The 12551-nt window shown below is 42.4% G+C and overlaps 1 protein-coding gene across 1 annotated transcript; it reads left to right on the forward strand.

Moving 5' to 3' along the window:
• Window positions 1-7163: 7163 nt before the first annotated feature.
• On the forward strand, window positions 7164-11372 carry LOC125290409 (endoplasmic reticulum chaperone BiP-like). Its single transcript, XM_048237187.1, has 9 exons — window positions 7164-7355; window positions 7685-7817; window positions 7921-8152; window positions 8330-8464; window positions 8588-8700; window positions 8790-9180; window positions 9411-9645; window positions 9896-10063; window positions 10191-11372. Exons 1-9 carry the CDS (start codon window positions 7352-7354, stop codon window positions 10748-10750), a joined length of 1971 nt encoding a protein of 656 aa, XP_048093144.1. The 5' UTR covers window positions 7164-7351; the 3' UTR covers window positions 10751-11372.
• The last annotated feature ends 1179 nt before the right edge of the window (window positions 11373-12551 follow it).

A 12551-nucleotide genomic window follows, 5' to 3' on the forward strand; every position in this document is an offset into this window, starting at 1 on the left:
CACAGAGAAAGAGAGGGACAGAAATAGAGAAAGACAGAGACAGAGAGACGAGAAAGAGAGTGAGACACAGAGAAAAGAGAGAGAGAGAGAGAGAGATGGGGGATGAGAGGAAAAGTAGACGGCTCACCTGACCGCTGATAAAAGGAGGCAGAGACACCCCATTAGTGATACTCATAACTTTGAGAAAACTGTCAATCTGGAGAAGAGGGGAGTGAGGGTGAAAGAGAAGGAAGTTAGGTGAACGGCTGAGCCAGCAAGTGAACGAGTGAAGAGTGAGCAAGTGAAAAGTGCCACAGGAGTGAACAGACGCCCGATTATTCAGTGGTTGGCTTGCACTCTGTGACCCTGAATGACCAACCATCCATCCCTAGCCCTCAAGAGAGCACACTGGTCCCCAGCTACTTTCCCTGCAGACCAACCCAACATGAACACTGGTTCATCAACAGTCTCACAGATCATATTTAAGGATCAGCAAACAAGAAGATACAAGTCATTCCCCCTTCACACACTTACAACATCCAGCAAAAGTACATTCACCTATGGGGGTCTAACAAGCTCATATTGTTTCTACACTGGGTCACTCCACAATGAATATAAAGAAAAAGAACCGCACTCACAGTTCCTTTAAAACAACTTTTAATCGCCCCATGGATGTTTCGAGCAGAATGTTCTTTCTCAGTGTGTCAATGGTGATTACACCGGTACCTGGATACGCGTTCCTATATACCTATTCACCTCTTGGCCAGGTACCTAGTGTTCCCCATCAGAGAGCCATTACCACTCACTCCACGATGATCAATCACAGACGATCAATCACATGTTCATCAGGACTGGATTGTATCTATAGAGCTCAAATCAGTAGGGTGTCAGTAGGTATCTGAGCCAAGCAGGAAGTGACCTACATGTAGGAGAATAGTATCTTGTGTTTGTTCTACTCTAGTCCAGTTCAGCTCCACCAGAAATGTAAGTACACCTCAGGTTCACTTTCCACATCTTTCCCTGGGCAACACACCAATTTCACCCCCACCTCCCTAAACCCTAATTATAGACTCGGCTTCTTCTCTTCTGCCCCGAGGCAAAACGGACGACACTCGAAAAGCATTCTTAAACTGCCCCATCTTCCCATCTCCAGATGAACCTTTCAAGGTCACCAAACTTGAAGGACCATCTGGGCACTGGAAGAGCAGGCATCAACCTCAAGCCAGAAGAAGCTGAGCTGGGGAGTTGCTATGAGACCAGTTAATCATCTGTAACACTAGCACCGTCTGGTTACAGCTTAACTAACACTGTGTGTCCAGCTGTGTGTGTGTGTGTGTGTGTCCAGCTGTGTGGTGTGTGTGTGTGTGTGTGTGTGTGTGGGTGACTCACATTGTCCGGAGAGTGTCTGTCAGGAGTGGACGTGTCCAGCTGATTCCCGGTCTTTACCTTCCTCTTCTTCTTGGGCCCCACGGAGCTGGGAGGTGGGCCACTCTTCTGCTGAAACTCCTTCAGCTGCAGGGACAGGAGACCACATGAAAAACAACACCAGAAAAAAAATCTGAGAGATTACACTAAAGAGAGAGTGCTGAATCAACTTCAGCTGTTGGGACAGGAGAGCCCATGTCAGAAACAGCCACAGAAACAAACTCAAGTTACACTAATGACTGCTTCAAACAACCTCCTCCCCACTAATAACGTAAAGAGCCAAGATCACACCAAACAACATCAAACTTAATAATCACTCATACAAACAACCTCAAAGGCCAGACACCCTCAAACAGACTGACCGTATGTGACCACCTCACATAACCTCACATAAAACTACAACTCAGAGGTATGCCTGGCAGAGACTGCATCTGTCACTCTGCCTGAAACAGGTTCACAGAGAACCTCAGACTACATCAGGGTTTAGCAAGACACACAGAGGCCTGCAAATGACTACAATATCCTGTTCCTCACAAAGGGTAGGCTACAAGAACTATTCAATGCCATATATGGTACAACAACAGAGTTTTTAAAATTCATTAATCAGTCTTCACTGGTTTAAGTACATAGACAACTTCAAGCCAAAACACATCACACACTAGCTACTAGACCACAGTTGGATTAGGCTACTGTTTCATATAAAGAAGCACATCTGAGACCAGGATGTTGTTTTGACCAACATGAAGTCGGCACACCTGCTGTGCCAAGTTAATCCTTTGCTGTAGAACCTTCTGATCAAAAAGACAACCTCATATGCAAATGCACACTGACGACCTCACACACAGAAAACCCCTAAAAGTCTCAGAAACAAACAGAAGCAGGGTTCCTAAGGTAAATAAACTGTGAGCCGATCCCACAGACCCTCCCTCAGCATCACATGCATTTCTGTGGAACTTCCTGATTCAAATCCTGCACAGTTGTTAGTCGCCACTGGGGTAAGTCTATGGGTCTTAATCACTGATCTATAAAGTGTTGTTTATAGATCAGTGGTCTTAATTTAATTAGTAAAAGGTGGACAAAGTGCAAAGTCACTCAATGAGCAAAGTGTCTCATGCGTGAAATAAAGCTATTGTGTGGCGTATGAAATGCTTTGGGTTTTGCTTATGGTATTAAATTAGCAAATATATTTTGCCTTGTCATTAAATTGTGTAAAAGTGTTTTTTTTTTGCGAAGCGCATAACCTAAAGTGTATTCTCAGTTACACTTTAGGTTTTTCACTTCACCCATCATCTAAATTAAGGCCCTAAGCAGTAATAGTAAGTGTGTGCATAGACTGAGTCATATTTCAAATTATGCTGATTTTCAGTGTCCTCCAAATTGATAGAGGAGGAAGCATTGAAATCTTTCTGTGAGCATTGCCTGCAGTGTGAAGTCGCAACATTTATTCAGTTTATTCATTTTTGTACTATAACCAGAATACTACACCACCGAGTTTGGTGGTACAGGCTACCCCTACTGATCGGCTTGTCAACTCCATAGTGCACTAGGGGTCTGTAATACAAACCGTATACCATAATATCTTAATTATAGGTTTAACAAATTGAGACCTGAGTCAGCTGACATTATCAATTAGTATTTCTGGCCGGTCTGCCACGAGGAAACTGCCGGCTCCGCACGTAGGGAAGGTCACTGCTTTAGTCAAATTATGTTTGTTTGTTTGTTTTTGTTAAGATCACACACCCCTACATTTTACACACATGGACTACAACTATACCACTGGAGAAACAGGTTTAACTTCCTTCACCATTGCAACATCGCATAAGATAAGGTTCTACAATAGGAGATACTGTTAGACACACAAACTCTGAAACAAATATTCTAATATAGACAGGGCAGTCATTATGAATTATATGGATGGGGGACTTTTTCCAATTGGGCACCTCATTCATAACATACTCCACCAGTAGAACATAGACAGCTTACTAGCTTCCTGCATTTAGTAGTTCCTACCATGTGCAGATGTATTGTCAAATGAGAATAATGCCAATATGTTAACCTATGCCTAATCACAGAGTGGTCTGTTACGCTCACATAGCTCGAGTATTGCAAGTATCTGACAGCTGTCACGGGGTGGGGAGGGACTCCTAGACAACTGCCTTCAGCCCCTATCAGGACAGTGGATTCCACGTTCTTATGATTAGCTATCACATGAAGATATGTCAGAGAATGACGAAGAGGGACACGTCTGCAAACATTATGCCTCTTTACCTTGCTATGGATGACACCCAGTCATTAACTAACTGGAGTAACTTGCCATTCCCTGTAAGATTTAGTTACTAACGATGTCATTCCCAACATAGTCTCAAAGTCAGTTTGCTGTGTTAACGTGCTCCATAACTTCAGTAAATAAGACTAATAACGTTAAAGCTATGATACTAGACTGCCCAGTAATCATAGATAACGGTTGTCGAATAGCACTCATTTAACGTTAGCCAACTTTATCCAATTAGCATTTGCCTAAACTAAAAATTGAACAGGCAACGATAGAATATATGCTGTTAACTTTCAGCGGCTAATAAATAACGTTATACCTGAGATGGTGACAATGACAGATATCAAATATTTGTTTAAATGATATAGCATTATTCAAATTGAATGGTGAGGTAACTAGCGCTAGCTAGCTGTCCTAGTTCAGATACCAACCAGAAATTCAGGGAATGCAAACCAGCAGCTTAATAACTGGCTAGACCGTGGAGGGGCATTAACGTTATCAGAATACACACTAGCCACGTCAGTTCAACCATAAAACCAGCCAAATCAAACAACTCTAGCCATCCTTACTAACAGTTAGCCATTTTACATACCTTCATCTATACACAAACCAAAACATTCCTTGGTCAATCACAGATCCTGTAAAAATGGGTTTGACAGGCTAGCATTAGTTAGCTAGTTCTAGTTGGTGGTGCTAGCATGTAGTTAGCTATCGCTAGCTAACGTCAAAGTACCTCACACAGGGCGTCCAGGATGGACATTCCAAAAGACAGATTCGTTGGCGAAAAATACCAGTATAATTACAGCACCTGTTATTGCCTCACATTTCAAGAGTATATAGGTAGAAACTAAGCCAACGCCCAGTGCCGGTGAAATAAATACACCTTCCTGACCAAGGCCTGAAAAGAAATCCCCAACATTTCCTGGCATCAACTGACCGCCGAGAGCAAACATTCTGGGGATGAGCAGTAGCGGAGGACTCGGTAGACGTGGAATGTCAACATGCACGAGATTACCAAGAAACTATCAACTGCAACACCAATCAAAGTGATCGCTTGTTTACTAATTTAGCGAGCGAATACGATTGACGTGTGTAAGGCTTTGCATTGAAAGTGTTTGATTACTTCCATTTTACTTACCTTTTTCTTTGCAGCTGCGAGTTTTACTTGCCTACTCTGGTCGGCCATCCTCTCTCGTCCGCTGAGTGAACGGCACCACGTCATCAATTTAGCATCCGTGTATCAGACGCAAACATGCCCCGTGGTCTACAACTGCGCAGGGCACAAAAATGAAGTACAAACATGGTCTAAAACAATATGGCATACATCTAACGATTAATTCTATAATATCGTGTCATAGTAATATAATTCTCACATCCACAGTCGCCACAATAGTAAACAGGTTATTGACTTAGAACCAATGCTTGACAGGCTGCTGCTGCTGATGATGATGATTCCAAAATCCGTTGTTGCGAGCCTATGGCTTTGACGTGTTTGCTAAATAGGCCTGCAGTCTACTTGAACTTAAACCTATATGCTAGGCCTACAAACAAATTTGATCAGTACAATGAGTCCCTCTGTGAAGATGATTTAATGCATTATAGGTCCACTAAACTCTTTCTTAAATACCCCAACTATCATACAGGGCTTACTTTCCTTAGGCCTTGCCTTTCAGTCAGTAGCCTAATCAATCACGTTGTAATTTCATGCTGCACATCTGCTAAGGAGTGTGAAACATGAAAAGGACTGAGGTTTGTTTTCATAACAATAAGGATGCCAAAAGATTTAATCAGTGCACAGACATATTAATATTTTGTAGAAAGGGTTGGTTAAAGACCACACACGGATCTGTATTGCAAGGGTTTCACTCTACAGGTCAGGAGACCCATCGTTTAAGCTGCAGTTGGCAAGATTTTTTTGATCATATTCACTGAAACCAACACTATTGTCCGACAGAACAACATAAATCAGCCGTTTTTAAAAAAAAAAAAAAAAAAAAAAAACACACACTTCTACCTCCACATAGAGACTGTTATTTGTTTTGCACCACAGCTCCTGGTTCTTCTGGTCCAATCAGAGCAGGGCTGTGTGAGACTGACCGAAGCAACATAGTCAGAGAGGGTCAGTTGGTTATCAATTATGACACCTAGTGTTTCTTGTGACCTTGGAAGGACCAATTGTGGTTTGGTTAGGAGTCAATTTTGAAGTTGATGTTGTGATGTATAGTTTGTTTGGCTGGAAGGACCAGCAGTTCAGTCTTTGAGAGGTTCGGCTGAGGGGTGGTGCTCCTTCATCCATGAGGATATGTTATGTGACACAGTAGCTTGGAGTCCAAGACTAATTTCCCCTTTGGTTCAATACATTATATCTTACCTTACTCACCTTGGTCAAGTGTGTTGGAGCACCCTCTTGTGGCATTCTCACAGAACTGTCCAATGTCGGGAAATTATGATGTGTAATTATACTACTTAATCCAGACTATTACTAAACCCTGTATGTCCAACATGTCTTCTTGGCTTTGTGCTTCAAGCAGAAAAATATGTTCCTCTATCAGGTGCAAAACCTCAGTTTCATCTGGGCTAAGCCCTTCTTGGAACGACATAACCTGTAGGCCTATATACAGAATACTTCTCCTTGACACTTGATTTGAACACAAAACATTTGTAATCAGACATCAATGTATGGGATTAAGTTATTTAATTCTTCATCACAGAGTTGTTTTACAATAGTATATGCCTACTGAAGTGTAGAACAATGTTAGCAATCTAAACATTACGGCCGGTTAACGCTTCTAACTTGTAACTGGAGGGTTACCGGAACAGGATTAGTGTGTGCTTCACCTCACTTTGTGTTCACTCATAGACATATGTCTATGTGTTCACTGTGTGCTGAGTGTGTTTCACTAATTCACGGCGTGGGATAAATGCAAAGACCCAATTTCCCTCACGGGATCATTTACTTATACTTATATTTTGTTATCATTTGTTATACAGCTATTTTATGCCTGTCTCCCCAGCTATATCACGTTTTGGGAGGGGAAACACCTGATATCTAGTAGGCCTAACAATGTTAGTGGTGGATAAGCCTTAGTGTTTGATCTGGTTTTATTATGCTCAGATGAAATCAGTAGCCTAATCATGTTTTCGTATATGCTATCTTTTCCAATTTGGGATTAGTCATATACGTTATTGTTATTTTCTAACTTAAGTTTATACATTGTAACTAAACAACATCGGAGGAATTGATAACTTCTCTCAATCTTCCGTCTGATGTAAACATTGGCAATATTTTCTCACAAGTTTCACGTGTGTCAGTCCCCTTCATAATTCAGTGACATGACGTTTGAAGGTTCAGTACGTGGGCAAATCAGCAGCGAACAGCTGGGCTGGCTGGACCAATCAACTCTTTACTATGCATTACTGGCTGACGTTGGCCAATGAGACTTAACCAGCGCGGGAGTCTCTGTCAGATGAATGGGAGAGCTTACTGTTTAAATACAGTAAACAGTACATCGGCACTCCACTACATAGCTGCTACTACGAAGATATATCAGATTTCAGAAGAAGACTATCAGAAGACTCAAAAACAGCAAGACGATCGACGAATCCTTGGACAGTAGCGTGTATTTCATATTTCAGGATTTCATACTTTCATACAAAGAATTTCAACATATTGTCATGGGTAAGTTGAAGCAGAGAATGTCTAAGTGTGTCGTTAGCCGAGACTTCAGCCATATCGTGAGATATTTAGTCGATAGCGAAGTGAACTTAGGGTAATTTAGTCAGCCAATATTCAAACATCTTGTAAATCATCTTATTCGTCAGCGATTATCTCTAACGTTGACGTTTAACGTCGGTTTTAACGTTTTTTTTAGTGTTGCTATGGCGACATTAAGGAGATTTTTTTGTAAAAATAATAAATATACAGTAACATTATCACCATCGGTTTTTTTTCTCAGTAACCATGGCGTGTCATAACATGACCTGAAAGCAATTCTTTGTTTCTGACAGATAAGCAAAGAAACAGAACCATGAAACTGATGTGGATCTGCCTCCTGTTCGTCGGCGCAGTGGTTGCCGATGGCAACGAGAAAGAGGATGTGGGGACCGTAATTGGCATCGATTTGGGGACTACCTATTCCTGGTAAACACTGTTCGTTCTTGTGTTAGAGATTCTGGAATTACATCATGTAAAGAAACAGTCTCTTACCTTACCACACTTACCTTTTTACCCCCACTTTGTGCAGTGTTGGCATCTTCAAAAATGGCCGTGTGGAAATCATCGCCAATGACCAAGGTAACAGAATCACCCCTTCTTATGTGGCCTTCACTGCTGAGGGAGAGCGTCTCATTGGTGATGCTGCCAAGAACCAGCTGACCTCCAATCCAGAGAACACTGTCTTTGATGCAAAGAGATTGATCGGTCGCACTTGGGGTGATTCTTCTGTGCAGCAGGACATGAAATACTTTCCTTTCAAGGTGAGTTGGTCGTCAGCATGATGATGCTATGTCTAAAAACGTATAATGTTACACATACTGTGTTACACTTAGGCTATTTATTTTGAAGTAACAAATCAAATAGCAGATCAATTGATCACCAGATCAATCAGCAACCAACTAGGACTCTGATCTCACCACATATGACCCTTCCCACAGGTGATTGAAAAGAAGAGAAAACCCCACATACAGCTTAACGTTAGTAGCCAGATGAAAACATTCACACCAGAAGAGATCTCTGCCATGGTTCTCACTAAGATGAAGGAAACCGCAGAGGCATACCTGGGAAAGAAGGTAGTGATGGATGCTATTCGCTCTAGCGAGGAAAAAAAAAAACAAGCCAACTGAATACCCTTTCATGGTTTTGTTAATGTGTTAAACTTTTACCTTTTACCTCCTTTTACCTGGCCCCTGTAGGTCACCCATGCCGTGGTCACTGTTCCTGCTTACTTCAATGATGCCCAGCGTCAGGCCACCAAGGATGCTGGAACCATCGCCGGCCTGAACGTTATGAGGATCATTAACGAGCCGTAAGTATACCAACCGAAAGCAGCTCAATCTGCCTATGTGTTAAATTGAGTTGTCATAAAAAAAATTGTGTTTTATTTCTAATCCTCAGAACTGCAGCTGCCATTGCCTATGGTTTGGATAAGAAAGGTGGTGAGAAGAACATCCTTGTGTTTGACCTTGGTGGGGGTACCTTTGATGTGTCCCTCCTGACTATTGACAATGGCGTGTTTGAGGTCGTGGCCACAAATGGAGACACTCACTTGGGAGGTGAAGACTTTGATCAGCGTGTCATGGAGCACTTCATCAAGCTGTACAAGAAGAAGACGGGCAAGGATGTGCGTAAAGACAACCGTGCGGTTCAGAAGCTGCGTCGTGAGGTTGAGAAGGCCAAGAGAGCCCTGTCTGCCCAACATCAAACTCGTATAGAGATTGAGGCTTTCTTTGACGGCGAAGACTTCTCCGAGACCCTGACCCGTGCCAAATTTGAGGAGCTTAACATGGTAAGAGAAATTATATATATGTACACTTATTTTATGTTAATAAATTGTGCAGTTCTGCATGATACATTGTGCATGTGCACACATGTAAACACATGTTAAAACACAGAAGTATACAGTTAAAAGTAAAATGGCAGTATGAGTAACAAAAACATACTGTATAAGCTATATCAGTTCTTAAAATCAGAATTAGAATTAAATAAGACTGATGTATTGCCTTTTTCCCTTTGCAGGACCTTTTCCGGTCAACGATGAAGCCTGTGCAGAAGGTTCTGGAAGATGCTGACATGAAGAAGTCTGATGTTGATGAGATTGTGCTGGTCGGTGGCTCCACTCGCATTCCCAAGATCCAGCAGCTGGTGAAGGATTTCTTCAACGGCAAGGAGCCCTCCAGAGGCATCAACCCTGATGAAGCAGTGGCCTACGGAGCTGCTGTGCAGGGTGGCGTACTCTCTGGGGAAGATGATGGTATGTGAATATCTCACTTACATATAACCTTCCTCAATTTCCTTCTGGATAAATGAAGTATCTCTATCTATCTATCTATCTATCTATCTATCTATCTATCTAACCTGTGTACTATCCAATCCAATGCACCTTTTATCTGATACAGTGAACTTGCTCTCACACACACACACACACACACACACACACACACACACATATAATTAATGATTACAATGCAATTGTGATTTGACTCATTGTATTGCTTCAACAGCACAAGTGCTTCTTCTAGATGTGTGTCCCTTGACTCTTGGCATTGAGACTATGGGAGGAGTGATGACCAAGCTGATCCCCAGGAACAGCGTGGTGCCAACCAAGAAGTCTCAGATCTTCTCCACAGCCACTGACAATCAGCCATCTGTCACTATCAACGTTTTTGAAGGTAGGGACATTTTCATTTCATTACATGTTTCATTTAAAATGTTTAAAATGTTTTTTTTCTGTCTGGTATGCAGGGACAGTAATAAAACAGGTAAAACATCATAGGTAATTTTCCCTTCTTTCCTCAGGTGAACGTGCCATGATCAAAGACAACCACCTTCTTGGTAACTTTGACTTGACTGGCATTCCTCCAGCACCCCGTGGGGTCCCACAGATAGAGGTAACCTTCGAGCTCGACGCCAATGGCATCCTGAGTGTGTCGGCTGAAGACAAGGGAACTGGCAACAAGAACAAGATCACCATCACCAACGACCAGAACCGCCTGAGCAAGGAGGACATCGATCAGATGGTGAAAGATGCTGAGCTCTTCGCCGACGAAGACAAGAAGTTAAAAGAGCGTATCGACGCCCGCAACGAGCTGGAGAGCTACGCTTACTCCCTGAAGAACGAGGTGGGGAACAAAGAGAAGCTGGGCGGCAAGCTGTCCGACGACGACAAAGAAACCATCGAGAAGGCCGTGGAGGAGAAGGTTGAATGGATGGAGTCCCACCAGGAGGCTAACACAGAAGAATTTAAGGCCATGAAGAAGGAGTTGGAGGAGGTTGTTCAGCCCATCATAGGCAAGCTCTACGGCAACGCGGGCGGACCTGCCCCAGAGGAGGGTGAGCAGAACAGAGATGAGCTATAGTGGGCTTGGTGTCCACTTCTATACATGCACAGACTCTGCTCTCTTTAATGAGATGAGCCATAGCCTTGGTGCCCACTTCCTAACATGCATAGACTTTGTTTTTTTTAATGCATAGGGCATCTCGGGTAAAGCTCAGATCTCTGCACGGACTACTGGACTAAGATAAGATAGAACCTGTTGGCTGACAGCGCCACCTCGCTGGTGTAGGCGGAAATGCCGTTTTCTTGATAATGGGTTTTTGTTCAGTGATTTAAAACAAAGTTTTTAAAGCCTTTTTGAAATGCAGGGTGTATGATGGGAAGGCAGACAGAGATGTTGAAGAGTGGCCAGCTCTTCCTCAATATGCTCCATGGCCTTCCGTATGATGTGCTGCTGCAGGCTGTTAAAATGTGTTGGGACAGCCTGTAGGCCTGTTCACAGTACCAATGATTATTATTAGACACCACATGATGTGTGCTGCTCTTATTTATTTCATTCATCTTATTATTTTGGGGTGGGGATGGAATTGTAATAATGGCGGATATAGGTGGATTTCAAAATATGACATGCACTGTTATTTATTTGAATCTGTATTTCAAAGTTTTGTGGCTTTAAAAAAAATAAATATTTATTTTGAGAGTAAGTCACCGGAGTTCTGTTATTGTTAAGCAATATGCAACAATTTGCTACATTTGAGGTGCATTTCTCAAGCAGCTAGTTTAGGTTGCATCTTCAAATTCATTCTGATGATATGTGGTCATGTGATTTGCACTATACAGTTCTATGTTTCGGACTGGAACACCATGTAAATATGACGCCTCCTCTCCTTGATAAGTTTATCTATCTCCTGCTGGCGCCTAGATTTGACTACCTCATGTTGCCGTTTTGTCCTTATCTCAATAGTCCCAAATCTTTCCTTACCATAGCTATAAATAATGTCTCCCATTTTCTCTAATTTGCTTTCAGCCGTCCCCTTGAGCTGACCCAGGATGCTGACCAAATCACTATTAACATCTTCCCACATTCTACATTCTGCTGCGCCTGGCCATCTAACCCCAGGCCTATGACCATTAATCTTCTCCCTCCTTGGCTGACTGGCCTCTCTTTCTGCCTCAGTGCTAGAACTTTCCTCAACAACAGGGTGCTGATGTCCCTGCGAACTGTGGGTTTCTTCCTGTCGCTGAACTTCAACCGACTGACTTGATGCACTTCTTAAGAAATAGCTATCAATGCGGGGACCCTGTGTTCCCTCTACCAAGCACTTCTTTTTCCCTTGATGGATTTCCATTGCTCACTACATTGCCAAAGGACAATATATAGATACAGTAGATAGATATAGATAGATAAATACATATTCGCTCCGCTTTAACCCTCTCTGAGGATAGGCTACCTACTGCGAGACAAGATGTACAAAAAGACAATTACACATTCACATCACAATCAAGAATTATTTGAATAAGACGGTAGACTAATAAGTCTTTTATTTTACAAGACGGTAGACTAATGAGTGATAATTGTTTGGCTGACAGCCTTTAAAGTAGGCTCAATTTTATTTCCAGGTAAAGGTTTTTTATGTTTTAGTCTATGTTACATCAGGAATTAGTGCCTGGCATGTGGGGGCGTGGCATCACGATGGTTGCTTCCCAGCAAAACCCTACGCTACACGGCTGCTTTGAAATCGGTCAATATATTGTAACAATCATTATATAGTAAGTCATGGAAATCCGTAAGGGAAAAGTCTTGGAATTTTATATTTGAGAGTGGGAACCCTGTAAAACAAGACAGTAAGGATAGTGGCTCCTCAAGCTGGTGTGTGGTGAGC

This window comes from Alosa alosa, unplaced genomic scaffold, assembly GCF_017589495.1.
Source record: "Alosa alosa isolate M-15738 ecotype Scorff River unplaced genomic scaffold, AALO_Geno_1.1 AALO_1.0_unplaced_46, whole genome shotgun sequence".
Taxonomy (NCBI): domain Eukaryota; kingdom Metazoa; phylum Chordata; class Actinopteri; order Clupeiformes; family Clupeidae; genus Alosa; species Alosa alosa.